At 45.7% G+C, this 18172-nt stretch overlaps 1 protein-coding gene across 8 annotated transcripts in view; it reads right to left on the bottom strand.

The window, feature by feature from the left end:
* PHF11 (PHD finger protein 11) overlaps positions 1-18172 on the bottom strand; it is a 500916-nt gene that overhangs the window by 127504 nt on the left and 355240 nt on the right. For all 8 annotated transcript variants that reach the window (XM_078657356.1, XM_078657358.1, XM_078657357.1 and 5 more), the window contains 2 exons: positions 15340-15395; positions 11078-11124 (listed from right to left, as the gene is read on the bottom strand). In XM_078657356.1, coding sequence (XP_078513482.1) covers positions 11078-11124; positions 15340-15395 — 103 coding nt within the window. The remainder of the gene's footprint in view (positions 1-11077; positions 11125-15339; positions 15396-18172) is intronic.

Here is an 18172-nt window from a genome sequence, read left to right as displayed (position 1 = left end):
TCAATTGTGTGGCTACAAACTGAGATCTGTTAAGGCTTAAGTATTTAGAAGCCACAGGGGTATCTCCGATCTAACCCCTCTCCCCCTAATTTCATCATGACTGGGGAGTGAGCTGATGGATATCTAGGAGGGTACGTCGTGACCCCCCCACACTCCATCCAAGATCTGCAGAGAGATACCAATTGTCTAGTCTAGTGGAGGTTCCTGTGGCGGGCATGTAACACGAGAACTGCCTAATGGCAGGATTATGTTCTCGCCATACATCCCGAAGATGCATATCCTGTAGCAAATCTTTTAGTGCCCCAGTCATTTTAGGCTTAGTGTGTGCTCTCAGAGGTTCACGATCCAGAGTGCCATCAATGACACAGTTATTATCTCCTGCCAGCAGGATTGGTGCCCCCAGGTATAGTGTAGCCGCCTCCACAAGATCAGGAAAAAAGGAACCACTATCTTCATTAGGGGTGCATACATTAATAATGCACACTTCAGTGCCTTCTAATCTCCTGTGTAGGATCATATATCTCCCTTCTGTATCAACCACATAGTGTAGGTGCTGAAAGGGAACCTCGGGTGCCACCCATAGCAGAACTCCCCTAGCAAACCCAGAATATGGGGTGACATACATTTGCCCTCTCCATCGTTTCCTTAGGCATGCTATAGTGTCTCCCTAGATGTGGGTTTCCTGGGACAGGCTATAGCTACTTTCTACCTCTTCAAGTATGCCAATATATGCCTATGTTTTTTCAAAGGCTGCAATGCCTCAGACATTTCATGTTATCAGCTTACTCATGGTGGTCGCCATACGGTGCATATTTCTCTCCACCATGTACTCATTGTTGCAAATTCTGTCAACTGTGGCTTGCGAAGGAAGGACCCCTAAAACATCCAGAAACGTTACCAACTCCCCCACTCCTTGGGCAATATCATATTTACCTCCCCTCAATAACATAACAAGGTGAAGGCATGTAGATGTCACCCCATGTCCCCAAAGAGAACCCCTGAAACTGTAATCCTTATAAAAAGGAGAAACCCACTACCATAAGTAGCGCCTCCCACCCACCATTCCCAACAATAGTGGCTGGCTAGCCGTGAGGTGCGAAAGCTGGCCTCCAGCTCCCTAACCAGATACCTGCCTCTGGAGGGCAAGCCTCCGCCAGCTTGTTCAGTTTGTGTGATAGAACTCCCAAGCATATATGTCCTGTTTCTCCTCGCCGCCACTTACCTGTTCCTTTCTTACAAAATATTCAATTTTAGCCGTCACCACTGCTTCAGGCAAGGTGTCTCTCGTTTCTCTACCCCCACCACATCTAGCTGTCTGTATCCTCACTAGGATTACTGTTCAGGGGTCGACCTGGTGATGTAGCGCCTGAGTCCAGCACAGTGTCCAAAGCCTGTAGCATTCCGTCTGGACAAACCCTGATACAACCAGGGTTCTTGTTTCTGTTGCTGTCCTGTTAGGGAGCTTGTTGGCGTTGGATTCTGGGTTGCCTGCCCGATCCCGTTTTCCGGGGTGTCACTGTGGAGGGCACCAAGCAAGCACCCATGGAACCCCTAGCATCCAGCCATTCACTCGCCTCCACCACGAAAAGTAAAACAGTGCCTTTCCTTTGTTCTCAACCCTCAGATATTCCGGAAAGTGGAGACTGTACTAGAAGTTTAGATCCCGCAGATGCCGTTTTACTGCCAGAAAGGATCGGTGTTTTTCCTGCACTACCTATGTGTAATCCGGGTAGATGGAAATCTGGTGCCCTTCATATGTCAGTAGGCCTTGGTTGCGGGTAAGTTTCAGGATGGCATCGCGGTTGCGGAAATTTAGAAATTGTGCAATGAGAGCCCTGGTTGGCGCCCCTCCCCATGGATTTGGGACTAGGGTCCTGTGCGCCCGCTCCACTGTAAAAAACTTGTAGAGCTTCTTGGGGACAAGCACAGCGACCAGCCAGTACTCCAGAAAGATGTCCTCAGCCGGCCCTTTTGCTTTTTCAGAGAAGCCAACAAAGCGGAGGTTATTCCTATGTGACCTTCCCTCTGCATCTTCTGCGCGGTCATCGAGGCACACCACCCACTTTTGAAGGTCGACAACTGTCTCCCGTAGAGTGTGAAGCTCCGTCTGCAGAATATCCATCTTATGTTCAGTGGTGGTCACCCTGTCTGAGACCTTCCTTAGATCGCATTGAAGCAGGTTGGTGTCTATGGCGATGGCATCAATTTTATGGGCCATGGCGTCCCTCGTGGTGTGAATAGCAGTCAGCACATTCGCTATGGAGGGGGCTCAATTGTCGGTTTGCACCATCCTGTCTTTGCACCCGGTCAGGGCCATCGCCTGCGCCTCTGGTCTAGTGGGAGTGGGAGCGCATAGTTGGAGATTTTATTTGTCTGTGCTGCCCTGCTACTTTTTTCTTTCACCATTTTAGAACTGTGGCCCCCTTGTTCCTCTTCTGTTACTTTCATTACGTCATCAGGCAGGAGCAGGATCTAGTTTCCACGCAATGAGACCACTTTTACGCTCCCTCTGGGCCTTGGCTGGACCACCCCATCCGGCTTCAAGTCGCCAAGATAGCTGACGGTTTCGTCTATCCCTTCATTGCTCCCCATCTCACACGTGCAGCCTGGACTGCAAGGTAAGGTCAGGTCTATGGTGTATTCCAGGATGCTCATATCGCCTTGTCAGTGCGTGTAATCTTCTTCTGGGAATTTCCACTACTACTGGCAGTGTACCCTCACCCAGTCAGATGTGCTCGCATCTAGGTTCAGACTATACAGTCCCACACTTGTGGAAATCCCTCTGTGGGAGACCACAGCTTATGGTGAATCACTCCGGCTCGGTCGGTTTCCTTTCGTTAGAGCGAGCCCACTCCAGGCAACACTGCTTACCTCCCCAATGACAGGCCCCACGGTTGGTTTAATTTCGTTAGTGCGAGCCCACTCCAGGCAATGCTGCTCACCTCCCCAATGACGGGCCCCACCTCGAAACTGCGAGATGACTCGTTTCCACTGTGTTGTGCGGCAGCTTTACACGGGGCCGGGATCACACCCCTCTCCTGTGTCACCAGTCGCTTTCAGCCGACCTGCCTCCTTTCACCGGCACTGTCACTCGCCGATCCAGCCGCCATTCACCTTGCGGGCCTCTTTCTGTATCAGCAATCTGGCCATCTGTCCTGGCCGAAGTCCGCCCTTGTTGGCCGCGTTTCTGCTGCGCTGTGTTGTGACTCTGCGTGTGGCCAATATCACACATCTGCATGCAGCCAGATGCTCTCTACTGCTCCGTCTCCTTTCACCAACACAGTCACCCACCAGAGCAAGCTACCATTCACCTCGCGGACCTCACTCAGCACAGGGAATATGGGCACCCGTCTCGACTAGCCGCCCCTCTTCTCTAAGCCCCAACGGCTTTTCATGGCAACGGCGCCCAGCCAGCTGATAGAGACAGTGGAGGCGAGGAACTCCCAGAGTCTTGTCGTGTCATGTATCGCTGTTCTGTACACTCCGGATAATTCAGGATAATGCGTTGGCGAGAGCTCTAGGAAGGCACGTCTACACTACCATTTTCAGCACTGCAACAGGTTGTTGCTGTTTCACCACTGCAGACAGTGATAGGTGTTGGCCTTTACCACCAGTAGATTTTCCCAGTGACCTACTGCTTGTGATCATTGAGCCAAGAGGCATTTATGTAAAGGGTGCATGTGGAGCCTGGCGAGGGGTACTATGGTGATGCAAGAGGCTATCATCCCTAGGAGATGCATGACACAGTTTTGACTGTGAATTGACAATTGGACTAAAAAATAGGTAGCAGCTGCTGTAATACCAACACCCTCTGCTGGCTGGGGTAGGCATTGCCTGTGACTGAGTTGAGTGTGGACCCCAGGAAGGGTTGTACCTACAGGGGTTGCAGGTGAAACTCAGTGACATTCATAGTGAATCTCAGGCCGCGAAGCAGGTATATTGCAACTTTGGTGTGAGCTAGGCATTATTGCTTGCTTGCACTCTTGATCAGCCAATCTTTGGGGTAAGGGAAAACATGGATGCTCCCCTCCTTAGATGAGGGCTCCACTATTTATAGCCAATTTGTGAAGACCTTTTGGAGCAGTTGTAAGCCCAAAGGAAGGCAACATGAATTGGTATTAATGACTACTTACTACAAATGGAGGTAACGCTGGTCGGATGGATGGATGAGGATGTGAAAGTAGGCATCCTTCAGGTCTAGCTGTTTCTATTTCTTGATACCCTCTGCCGACTCTATCCTTTGTCAGTCAATTATTTCATGCTATCTCTAGTATGTCTCAAGTTTCACTTTTGCCATACTTGTGAAGGCCCAAAATGGAGAATTCTCCATCCAAAGATTTTTTGTGATGCAAACAATCATTAAAAGAAACACTGCTACACATTCTAATTTTAGGAACGACGTGTTTTGTCTCATCAAAAAGTGCACCCTTGCCAGGGGAAGTTCCTTTGTGCATCTATCTGGTGTTGCCTCTTTTTCCGGACTATTCTGACTGTTTTGACACTTGAGACTTCCAAAATAGAGATGAATAGGCCTTACACTTAAAACTTTAAGCTTGATGGAGGAACCCCAAATCTTCAGATGTGTTCTTCAGACACTAATTGACAGATTTCCTCTCAGAAAGTTTGTGCAGGGTCAGAGCTGCTCATGATCTAAAGAGCTCTCATTTACACTTTTCCTTAAACAAATGACCTCACCAGACTCTGAAAAATCCTTCTATGTTTCCTATAATAATGTTTTTGAGGTATGCGTTCAAAGTATTTCTCCAGGAAACTCTCTGAGACTGTTTCATCTCTTGGGATTATAAAATGTATTAGCTCTGGAACTGGACACACTTGAGTCAATCATCTTGGTATTGCCTTGATAAAGTAACTACTGTAGGGATCTTTCCTAATTTTCTTCTGATGCTGAAATATTGCAAAGCATATAACAAATAATTTTTTATCATTTAGGACTTAAAATGCATCTTACAGGCCAGTGGAAACCCACCTAGAACATTTTCAAGCCACATAGACCCACCTAGAACACTTTCAGTTCCCTGCAGCAGGCAATATTTGTCAAAAGTGGACTGCCAACATAGTGAAAGTTCTTGTGGCTAAAATGCAATGTAGGCTGGGCCACAATACAATAAGAGGTATAGTTGGCCCACCATAACCCCGACGCACAAGGATTGTCTACCTGTGCATTGTGGACATTTACACATTTGTTCCTGTTTGTCATTGTAATGGTGGTCATGAAGAAGAAAAATCAGAACTAGAAAGCCAGCAGTAATTGAAAAGGCCATCAGAAATTAACTCTGGTGATCTTGTAGCAGAACAGCCGCCTACTAAGGGTTTACAAAGGTGGGGCCAGCTGAGGCTTTGTTTTTGCAACACTTAGAGTGTCCCTGAAGTTAAATGTTATATTGAATTGTATGGCAAACTAATCACCCATGAGGGTATCTAGTCGCTGGAGCAGGTGTGTAGGCCAAGGTGTTTGGATGTTGGGTTGGTGGTTAGGTGTCACACCCCGCAGAGTTAGCTTGAAATCAGCTTATTGCTAAATTCAAGAAGTGAGAAGGAGGCCCTGATGTGTTGGGGGAGGTTGTTTCAGGTCTTGGGTGCGATTGAGTAGAATGCTCCGACTCCTGTTCTGCTTTTGTGAATGCAGGGGTGTGTGCTAGTGAGAGACTGGCTGAATCAAGGTGTCTGGTGAGCTGGTGAAACTGCAGGCGGTTGTTTAGGTATGCAGGACTGATGTTGTGCAGTGCCTTAAATGCGTTCATAATGAGTTTGAATTAGCTGAGCTTGTGGCTGGGAAGCCAGTGGAGCTTTGTTAGATGTGGTGAGATATGGGTGCGCCGTGGGAGGTCAGGGATGAGTCTTGCTGCGTTGTTTTGGATGGCCTGGAGATAGTAAATGAGATGGTTGGAGATCCCAGCATAGAGCGTAATACGATATTCTGATCTGCTTCCATGACGGTGCTGGAGTTCTGGGGTAGCCATTTGAATAGGTTGCGAAAAGTGCATAGAATGTGGAAACAGGAGAAGCGGACCACGTTAATCTGCGCTGTGATTTTGAATTTATCCTCCAGGATGATTCCAAAGTTTCTGCAGTGGTCAGCCGATATGTGTGTTAGTCCAAGCTCTGATGGCAAACAGGAGGAGTCCCATTGAGAGTTCTTGTTACTGAAGATCAGCACTTCCGTCTTGTCCCAATTAAATTTTAGGCAGTTAGATCTTATCCAGTCTGCTACGTTGATCATGCAGTTGGTTCTGGTGGTGTTGGGTGTCATTGGTGTAGGATATGATGGTGATGCCTTGGGATCTAATGATGATGATGGTGAGCAGAGTCATGTAGATGTTGAACAGGATTGGGCTGAGTGATGAGCTTTGAGGGACTCCACAGATCAGATTCTTGGATTCAGATGTGTAGGGTGGTTGTCTGACTCGCTGTGTTCTTCTTGTGAGGCAGGAGCCTATCCATTTGAGCGCTGGTCCTGGATGCCTATGTCGTGTAGTCGTTTGACAAGGATGTGGTGGGAGACTTTGTTGAAGGCTGCGGAGAGGTCGAGTAAAATGATGGCTGCAGTTTCCCCACAGTCCAATATAGTGTGGATGTTGTCTATGGCCATAAGTGCTGCTTCTGTGCTGCGGTTGCTCAAGAATCCTGATTGCATGTGGTCCAGCACGCCTTTTCCATCATTTTGACTGGGTAAGGGAAAAGAGAGATGGGACAAAGGTTGTTCAGTTCTCTTAGGTCGGCCAAGGGTTTTTGAGGAAAGAATGGACTGCAGTTTGTTTACAGTCTTGTGGAAAGGTGGTGGTTGTGTGTGAGGGTGTTGCTGATTGATGCTCCTTCCAAGCTGTATAGGTGGTGGGGCCCCAGAGCGTACAGTTTATATGATTGCTGCAGTGGCTTCTTCAGGGAGAGTTTTCTATTATGTCAGGTGTCAGTCTCGGATGGTGGCGGTCAGGTTGGTGATGAGATCTTTGGTATCTGATTGTTGTTTGAAGTTGCTGTAGATCGTTTCTATTTTGCAGTGGAAGTGCGGTGGGGACACAAGAGGTGTGTGAAGTGGAGCATCCAGGATAAACAAAATATGTCCTGTTACTATCAACCTCTAAATGATGCCCTTAGTTATCTTTGAGGCCTATTATGCACATCTTAGTCACGTATTATTCTCTCTTGTGAATCAAAAACATTCACCTGCTGAGTCTTCCAATACACCTGCTTTGAAAAGTTCAAATGCTGGTATCTATCCTCACCTGATGAAACTCACTCTTTCAATCAAAAAGTAGATTGCTCCATCCCCCAAACGGCACATCCAGCCTCTCCTCCCCTGGATAAAATCCTGTTCAGGGGAGGAATTAATTAGGGTAGAGGATGTCGCCTAACGGCTAGAGCGGTCAAACTCTGAGCTGGGGAACCAGGTTTGAGTCTCGGCAGGGATGCTCAACATCCTGTGATTCTGGGCAAATCACTTTACCTCACCGTGCCCAACAAAAATGAATGTGTCCGTCTGTAACGCAAATGTTGCTCATGTAAAGCGCTCCGATACCTTCAGGTCTAGTTCGCGCTATATAAAACTCACCAAAAAAAGTGCGGGTGCCTTCATTCTTTGGACCACCACCATATCTGGGTGATGATAGCGATGGGACGTATAATTCCTTTGCATATTAGCAACACTAAGTTGATGTGCCCTGTATTGTAACACCGCATGCACGACCTGGCCAACTACATGTCAGACCCATGCACTGAAGTGTTACTTACAGAAACGGCCCTCAGGGAGGTAAGGGAACTTTTACTCAAGCACTGATGTACAGACATCTGGCAGGGTTGAAACAGTGAGGCCACAGCTGCAACCTCAAAACATGTTGGGATGCTGAGGTCGAAATATACCAATTCCACAAACAGCAAACCTTCTGACCAAATACCATGTACAAATTCAGGAAAGGGTAGATGGACCACACAGAAGGAAGGTGGGACAAAGGCTTTTTTGTTTTATAAAAGTTATTAGAACATTGGAATGCCGGGAGCTCCATTGAAAACAAAGGAGTAGCTCAGAGGTTATAATGGCTGGTATAAGCCCGGAGCTCCAACATTTCAATGATTCTTTGTTCACAGCTGTGGCTGTGAACAAAGGCTTCAGGGAGCCTGAGAGGATTTCAATCCCCTCGCGCTCCCTGAAGCCTTTGTTTTATTTGTTAGAACATTCTTCCCTCTAGTGGCAGAATGTTCTAATAGCCTTATAGCCTTTCGTAGCTGTGCTATACAGGCTATTAAAGTTCGCTCCCTTGTTAAATGCCCGAGCCGAATGCTGGAGCGGGCCTTTAATAGTCGGTATAGCCCGCTATGGCGGGCTATAAGGCTTTAATAAAACAAGACTAAAGGAAATAGAACAGAAAGACTCAAATGCCAACTCTTCATACTACTGTGCATACTAAGACCAACAGACAGTTAACTTTCTCTTGAAACTGTCAATTAATGAAGGAGAGTGGTTGCTCTGTTATATTTTCTGAGCTCCTGTCTAGTATGAATTGTCTCCCACATATAAAATCAGCAACCCACATTAAGGGTCACACTTTGGACCAGGTTTGGACCTCCAACCTGGACATATCTGCCCCCCTCATCTCACCCTGCTTATTGTCAGACCATTTTATAATCTCCTTTTCTCTTACGGCTACCCTCTGCCCTAGCAGAACTTTGGAGGGCAACCTCTCGGCCCGGAATTGGAATAGGGCCGATCTCAGTAACTTTGTCACCTTACTCAGAACCTCCGACCCCCCCAATTTCGGCTCCATTGACACCCAAGCTTCTGCCCTCACACACTGGTTGGAATCAGCCAGTGACATTGTGGCTCAGCTTAAACAGATTAAGCTTAAGCGCCTTCACGACGCTCAAAGGTGGTTCACTGAGGACCTCAAAGCCCTGAAGCTGGGTCTTAGGCAGGCCGAGCGCCGCTGGCGATGCGGCTATGCTCCCGACATGAAGCTGCGGTTTACGACCCTGCTCAAAGAGTACAAAGCAGCGGTCTTACAAGCTAAGACGTCTTATTTTTCAAAAAAGATTGTTGACTCCGCCACCAAAACCAAAGATATTTTTTCCATCGTGGAGGAGCTGTCAAACCCAGATAGGGTCACTATTAAACCTCTCCCTTCCCGTGCACTTTGTGACTCCTTAAATCAGTTCTTTGTGGAAAAAATCGCCAATATTAAAAACAGCATTCTGTCTCTGGCCCCGCTTCATCCCCTTAGGCCTGACTCCTCCCCGCCCTCTCCCAACCCCAAGCAGCTGACTCAGATTCCTCCAATCTCGGAGATGGAGTTTCTAGCTCTCCTAAATAAGGTTGCCTCTGGATCCCCTACCGACTGTTGCCCTCCCTTGATCCTCCGTGAGGCTTTCACAGCCTGCCCCTCCCCCCCTTTGGCGCTGTTGAACAATTCTCTCTCCTCTGGCATAGTCCCTAGGTCATTCAAAATCGCTGAGGTTGTGCCCATCCTCAAAAAACCTACGGCAGACCCTACGGTCATGAGTAATTTTTGTCCCATCTCCCTCCTTCCCTACCTCAGCAAAGTTCTTGAGTCTCACGTCACTAACATCTTGAGCACTTTTATCGAAGACTCTCACTTTCTCGATTCCCAACAAGCCGGCTTTAGACCCGCTCATTCCACGGAATCTGTTATACTCTCAGTCATGGAGGAACTGCGGAGAGGGGGGGACTCTAACATCAGTCAGGTTCTGGTGCTCCTGGATTTGTCGGCCGCCTTCGACACGGTCGACCATGATATCTTGGTCGGCCGTGTCGGGGAGGCTGGCATCCGGGGCACCGCCCTTGACTGGGTTTGCTCCTTTTTGAGCAACCGCCGCCAGGCGGTCCGTCTCTCTCAGTTTTCTGCTGACGGGGTCGGGCTGACTTGCGGCGTCCCACAGGGCTCCTTCTTATCCCCTCTTCTTTTTAATTTATACCTGACTCCCCTTAGTCGATCCTTACGAGGTAGCTGTGTCACCGCGTTCAATTACGCGGATGACATCCAGCTGGACTTCGATATTAACTCCGCGGACCAGTCCATCGACAACTTTCGGTCTACCCTCTGTCACATCAGTGACTGGATGGGGGTGAATCACCTGAAACTCAACCCCGACAAGACAGTTGGTGCTTGTCGGGGGGGCTGCCAATCCATGGAAATCCACCTTTTGGCCCACGAGGTTGGGTCCTCCCCCAAATCCTGTCAACACAGTAAAAAGGTCTTGGGGTTATCATCAGTAATGACCTTACGATGCAGCCCCAGATCAACGCGGTAGTTTCCTCCAGTTTTTTCCAGTTAAAGAAAATCCGAAAGATTGCCCGCTTCCTGACCACTGAGGCCCTTACCCTGGTCCTGTTGGCTTTAGTCATCTCTAGGATAGACTACGCCAACTCCCTTTACGTTGGTATACCGGCATACCAACTGAAGAGGCTACAACTTGTCCAGAACCAGGCCGCACGGCTCATTTATCATCAGCCCAAACACCAACATGTCCGTCCTTTGTTAAAATCCCTCCACTGGCTCCCTGTCTCTAAGCGCTGCAAATTTAAACTAGGTTGTATTATTTTTAAGTCCCTTGCTAGTATAGGCCCTTCTTTTATTTCCTCACTACTGCACCCATACGTCCCCTCCCGCAATCTCCGTTCCTCCCATTTGGCCTTACTTCAGGTCCCGACCTTTAAACGCAAAAAACAGGGAGGACTGAGGTTCTCATTTCTTGCCCCCCTTCTTTGGAACGCACTCCCTTTGGGCCTAAGACTTGCCTCTCCTTATACCCGTTTTAGGTCCCTTCTTAAAACCCACCTGTTTTGTAATGCCTACAATTAACGCTCTTCGCCCTACGGAATGTCTGTCTCCTTATGCTTTAGCGCCAAGAAACCGTTGGGTGTTAGTCGCGCTTTATACATTTTTTTACATTACATTACAAGGAGTTCAAAGAGACACATTTGGAGAAAAGGCCTAAACACAAATAATCAAAAAGATGAGATACTTGAAATGTTTATCAGAACTAGTGGGAACCAAAAGTTGGCTTTTATGATTCAATTTAGGCCATTATTTTTATATAGTCTTACCGTGGAAGGTACAGCACTGTATTCTCCAAGGTTATTTTGTGCAGGCCCTGCAGAAAAAAAAAATATTTATTAACACACACACACCTGCCCCGATTAAGGGATTCTTGCCAATGCCAATACTGCAGCTAAACAGGCAGCACTCGAGTCATCTCTATGGTCTACGAATGATCAGTCGCATTCTCATGGTTAATAGTTTGAGCTAGCAGGGTTTTAATGGGGAACTTTGGAGGAACTAATATTTATTTTTTAAAACAATTAAATCAGTACTTAATGTACTTCCCTAGGATTATTATCTTTCATGCCAGTGAGGATAGCAATGCACTCTCCAACTGTTTCAGTGTGGCATTTGCACCCACCATATGTTTTAAATATTTTCAGTCTGGTACCATGCACCCCCACTATTCATGATGACAGCAAGCAAATGTGCAGATACCCCTAGTATGATAGCCACGGTGCACTCTATTCACGACAGCCGGTGAATGTGCGAAGGGCACTAGCCACAGAGCATTTTAAGGCTATTTTAAGCATCATAAGGTCTAATAAAAAGAAATTATCAGAAATAGCATATTTCTCTACAACTCCACATTATAATAATGTACATGATGCTCAACATAATGTGTAGCTATTCATAGCATCTCAATTTAAAGATAAACTCTTATCAAGACACCTCAAGAGTTCTTAGTCGCGACCACGCTCCTATGTTGTGTACCATTAACCTGAGATAAGAATTTGAAATGGGAAAGCTACCACAGCTAAGAAAAGAAGACAATCATGTATTCTCTAATACCAGTCTAGTGACTACCTACACCAGATGGAGTACCCAAAATATTACATGTCAGATCCTTAGTTATTTTAGAAGTCACAGTGCACAGGATTTTTACATTAGGATTTTCAGGCATAAGGACTGGAAACTGTGACTGCTAATTTAACGTTAAAGTAAGTCAGCACAAGGCCTCTGCAGCCCACTCAGTTGGAAATGAGGCACCCCATAAACGACCACTACATCAAGGTATGCCCCAGTTCTGCTGATCAAAAATCTGCTGCATCAATAAAGCACGCCGTGTTTGGAGCCAGGAAGGCGGAGAGGGTGCTGGTAAATGCTTGCAATACTACAGACCTCAAAATATTGGTTGACACCCTGCATAATGAAGACAGATAAAACACATCACTACGACAATAAAGCAGGATGCCCCTACCGCTGCCAGTTTTTTGTATGCTGAATAGTGCAGAAGCAGAATGCTATATTAACTGGTTTTTCCGACCATGATCCAGGAAAATACTTGCCCTGTAGTACATGGTATCCACCATTACAAGAAAAAGTCTCAAATGTCAGCATGAAAATGATGGTCAACATGCAAATTCTCCTGCTCTTACACCCCTGCATGAATCCCAAGTGTGTTCTTGCTTCGTGCTCTCACTGCCCTATAGAAAAGGGTGGGTGAGTGGCTAAACTGATACTTTAGGATCTAACTTCTAATCATGGCTTTGGCACTTGACCAACTATTGTTTGTCACATTAGGTCTTTTACTTGAGCTTTTAGTATTCCTACCATACTCTTCATATTTTAGGTCCATCCTTTTACTAACGCTACCGGGTCTGTCACCATCCTCACGGCGGGTCATAACAGTCCTACACCTGCATCAAATCTTGCCAATCTTTACTTTCAGGATGTTTCTGGCATCTAGCACTGTCTGCAGAATCTCCACACTCTTGCCTTCAAAGCTGCAGAGCCACTTGCATTTTTCTTGTTTTCATACCAAATCTGCAGGTATATCTAGGAGCATCGATGAAGGTATTCAGCAAGGACTGGCACTGAAATATGTAAGCGCAGCAAAAAGGGGCCAGGTGCTTAGAGGGCCCACCTAGATACCTAGAGGTCACATTCATCAGTATGTCAAAGGGTATTTGACTCCCTTCTCTCGCAAGGTAAAGCCACTGGAGGAGTAAGCTGCAGGTTAATACGTTCATCAACACAGTCTTAAGCCAGGATCCAAGATGAAACCAGAGGAGAGATGGCAGAAGGCCCTATTTAAGCACAGGAGGATAGGAACTTGCCTGCTGCTTCAGAATCTGCAGTTTATTCCTACAGATAAATATATTAGGATTTAGGGGGAAAACCGTCTTATGAACTAACCGCTCCCATTCAGATTTGTTGGTAGACGGCAACATCTCTGCTTTGGTCAGAATTGTTATTGAGCTGTTTTTCGCTATTCAGTGCATGAAAGAGTGAGTGTAATGGTTGTGCCAGCAGAATTGTATCTGTGCGTCTAATTCGTCTGTTTCGAGGTGTGGTTGTCTTTTATAATTCTAACCATAGCTCAGGTTAGTAGAAGAGTCCATTTATTATTGCTCTTTGTACCTTTTGGTATTGAGTTGTCAATGTGTATGAATGTCAGGTTTGTTATTGAAGATGTGTTTTGTTTAGGTTAAATTTATCTGTATTCACTTTAAACATTAAGGAAGTTTGTGAAGATGCTTATTCTGCCTATGTTGATAGTGAAATACACAAGTTGGAAGGATATCAGATCATTGCATTGTCCAACAGTGTCACTGTGTAGACCGCTGAGGATTACACAGAGTTCAAGATATCTTAAAAGTGTAATTTACAAACCACAGAAAAAAGACGACTATGGCGCATAGGGGAAGTGTGTTTTCACCTCCTTATCTGCTTGCATTATCAACACCCACTTATTTGCAGCTTTTTGGAAGGTGAGAAAACAGAATGTGTTAGGTGAGAGCCTATAATAGTTTATGACTTGAGGGATCATCCAGGTTTCTGTCATAATGAGAAGGTTGTAGTTGTAATCATGGTTGTTGTGGGCATGTGTGTACTTACAATTGTGGAACAGGCATTTGAAGGATGTGGTGAGTGTCACTTCTTTGGTGGTTGCAATGTGTAGCTATTGACTTGCACTAAGAATTCGTGGCAATGTTCTTTTGCCGGGTGTTTTTGTTTTGGAAAGCCGTGCTACCGTCAAAATTAGGCAATGATGTAGGGGAGAGAATAAACCTTCATTATGAGCCCATCCATAGAGGTTTGTGTTCTAATTTCTACTCATTTTGGGTTCTGCCACCAAACGCTGGTCTTCTGAATGTCCTGAGTGCTAGGATCTTCTTCGGCTTTAGATCAGTGAACCCTCATCAGCAGCTTTTACTTTTATTTCCTATGTCACGTCTACCTTCTGTCTGGCCAATGTTTTAAATGCCTGTCCTATTTCTAGCTGTTGTGTTATTTTACCATGCACTGCGATAGCTGCTTGGTCCTTCTAAATGTGATAAGGGGTATGAAATTTCTGAAGCTTATAATCTAAGATAATGTGTATACACATCCATCCACACACAAAAAACATTAGTGGAAGGGATATAAGAGGGGTGGGAGAAGGCTCTAACATTAAACAGGAAAGGTGCAGGGGTTGGGGGGGATGGGTGAGAAATGGGAAGACCCCCTCGAAAAGTCTTTTTTTTACTGTGGGATCCATGGTTCCAAACCTGGATCCAGGATCTCTAGAAACCTCCAGGGTCCCGCGTATCTGAGTTAAAGATGAAGCCTCATTTTGGATCCATGGATTCCTTTCACATTTTTAAAGAAACACTTAAAAAAGAAGCCCACTTCAGCTCAGGAAATTTAACACTGGATGTGGCCTTACTCCCATTATTGCAGTGCAAGGCAGAAGACCAGTTATGGTGGGTTCTTGGGCTCTTTTTGGCAAGGGCAGTTTGTGGTCTGCAGGGTACGTGGTTACAGGGACAGAGTACATGACATGGTCAATAACCATCCTACACCAAGATCCACTGCACACGGCTGAAGGTTGTGCCAGTGGTTCTGGGGAGACAACTGATGGGTGTTTCTGGGGCTCCAGATAGTGGGTGCAGGGAATGGATGATGACACACAGGTCCTGCTGTGCACAGTGGAAGGTCATATGCAATATGTGCGGGGTGCACACTGACTTGGTGGACAACATAGCTGAAGCCCAAACTCTGCATCCTGCGGTGCTACAGACATCTACTGGCCATCTGAAGCAAACTCTGAATCACACCGTCACTCGAGTGACACAGTCCAATGTGCACTGCCTTTCCCCTGCTCTGGGGACTGTGTGCACGATTTTGCTTTTGGACATGCCTGTATGTACAGAATATGTACCTTTTTTCAGAACAATGCAAATGTTTATTTATTTCTTACTTTCAGCCAGTTCCACGTGAACATTAGTAAGATTAGTAAGCAGGCAAAACTAAAAACAAATAAAATCATAAGCATACTTACGAATGTCAAATTTTGAACTTGATGATTCACTTGAGTCCGAATAATCTATTCTTTTCCTACAGTGGCAGAACAAAATAACATGAGCCTTTGCATCTCATTTGATGATGATAAATATCACTGTACTCGGACTCCTGAGTGTCCATTATATTAACAAAAAGGTGAAATACAACATATGTGTGTTTCATAGCAGTGTATGCATTTTGGACGTTTTCCTTAAAATGGTCAGTTCTGAGAGACATGCAATTCATCGCGCAGCGCAGTGACGCAGCTGTTGGTCAGGCGGTGCTTCGACATTTGCTCCAATAAGGTGAGCCTCTTTAAATGTCGGTGTTTGTGTAACTTGCATTATATATATCTAACTGACTGATCCTACTAGTTACTTGTACTAGTTATTGTTCGTGCATTAATGTCTCATCTCAGTGTCATGTTTAATGATCTTTATGCTTAGCTATGTTATGCATGTAGTAATACATTTTATATACACATGTATATTTCTAGGTTTCATTCTGAAATGTATTTCTCAGGTAATGTATATTATTTCTACCCAACTTCCACTAAGGATAGAGATATCTCTGAGACACTGCTTGCTATTCTGATTCAAGAAGAAAAGGTTGAGAGATACCAGACAATAATCTATTCTACTTTCGTAGCCTGGTAAACTAAAGGTAGGGTCCCCATTGAGATCAGAGTTAGTTCTCCCATTTGTGGCTCTCAAATCATGCTGCATAGTAAGACCTAACAACTAGGCACCACTCTTGGACAACCTAGCGAGGGGGAGATCTAGTTGTGGTATTTGCCACTCTCTGTCCCACTCATCAGTCAAATCTGAGGGGATCGGGGCAAGCGGTTCAAACATACAGTTGAAGTCACCTGCTACTAATGAAGGGGTGCTGTATGAATAGTGAGACAAAGCGAGGTCAAGGGTACACAGTGTATTGGTCTCCGCCCTGGCCCGCAGCACTCTATTATATACATTAAATATCCTCGTTTTCTGTCCACTATGAAAAAGTAAGCTCCAGCACTAAAATTTCTTCGGAGTCAACATTTAAGAGTTTAACTTTGACCCCTAGTTTGTTTTATACCCATACCGCTAGCCCTCCCGAGGGTCTGCCCAGCTCTTTTCTCGTGGCATTAGTAGCGTAAGCACAAAAGCCAATTCTATGTGGACAATGCAGACTCCAAGTTTTCTGGTATAAAATTACATCGAAGGAGCCTACAAAAGAACACCAATCCGGATCAGCCAGTAGCTGTGAAATCCCAGCTACATTCCACACAAGAACCCTCAATGGGCAGTTAAAAGAATCCTCCCTACCACATCCCCAGAAATTGGGGCAATCACACCCTCACTTTCGTCCACAGAGACGGGTTCACAAATTATCACTGAGCCAACAGCGGGGTCAGGTGGTGCAGGGGTATTAATTATTGAGGGGCTAAATGGTGGTGTCACTAAGGCACTTACAAGCCCACCCTTGTTTACTGATTTTGTCTGCTTCTCTAAGAGTGGTCAACTCTTCCCTCTCCAATCGCCCCTATAAAAGATGGGCAGTTCTAATGGGACTGGTCAGCAAGAGGTCAATGGTGGCATAGTAAAGGTTCCAGAACAGGACGAAAGCAGAGGCCTGACGGCGTACTAGCTGGGGATCTGTATCTAATGGAGATACGGGTAGGTGCTTGAGAGATTATGTGTGAATCAATTGACAACATTCCAGAGAAAATGCCCTTGTCGTAAAAGCTATCCTCAATCATGTCCCAACTTGATTTCTGCATGGGAACTCTTTTTACCAATTGTATATCGTCTCTAATGATTGAATAACAATGTCGAGTAGACATAAACCAATAGATGACCTGGTCTTGAGATAGTCTTGGTCTATCTCACGGAAGTTTTGGGACTTCCGTGAGATAGATCACCGCTTGATTGTGCCATGCCCAGGATCTCATATAAACACCATCCCTTACTATCTCCTTATCTTGTGCCCTTTCATAGTCTTGCTTAAACACGTTTTTTTAATCTAGAACAACTACTCCTCTGTCAATCCCGCTACCTTGGACAAATCCTGATGTATTCCTCAAAATTAAGCTGGGAGTATCATTAGAACTACCGTACTCAGTGGTGTGTGTCAATAAATGAGTACATCTAGTTTGTGTGGGATCTTGGGTTGAGTTTGCATTTGCCAAGCTACTTACTTCAACTCCCCTGGAGGCCAAATTTGTTGGTTGTTTCATGGTTTCTGATAGGGCCAGGTTCTCACCATTTATCCTCGCCAGCAAGCTGGCTACCTTCACTCTTAGGAGTAATTACTTCATCTTTCAGTGACTTAATTTGATCTTTTAATAACCGGATTTCAACAGCAGAGATTGAGAATGACTTTTCGGGGTCACTACCACCCGCCCCTATCCCATTTTCCTCAGTTGCAAGTACATCAAATCTATTATGGCATTCAATGTGTACAGTCGGTATTATACTAGGCGCTCTTTTTGAAACATTACAGAGTGGAGTAATAGATATGCTAGGCTCCGCTTCAGAGGGTCCAATAACTGCAGCCTTGATGCGCCTTTTGTTATGCTTTTTAAACATTTAAAGATATCTGTTGGCTAATTTTTTTGCTAGAGGAGGTTCAGGAGAGGTGCCTATCAAAGAGCCTGGGGCATTCGGCGGGCTAGTGGGACTATCGGCAGAGAGATGGAGTGTAATGAGCTGGAACAAGCTATGTCGTGGCACTCGGTTAGGATAGTCTCAATCCTGTCCAATGACTTGTGGCAGACCACACTAGAGGGCCTCTTATTATGTGATTCTGGGCCCTGAGCTTTTCTTTTACCCACCTTTAAACGTGTG

This window comes from Lissotriton helveticus, chromosome 8 (genome assembly GCF_964261635.1).
Source record: "Lissotriton helveticus chromosome 8, aLisHel1.1, whole genome shotgun sequence".
In the NCBI taxonomy this organism is placed as follows: Eukaryota; Metazoa; Chordata; class Amphibia; order Caudata; family Salamandridae; genus Lissotriton; species Lissotriton helveticus.
Note: the sequence above shows the minus strand (reverse complement) of the source record. Positions and strands in the feature narration are given on the sequence as shown.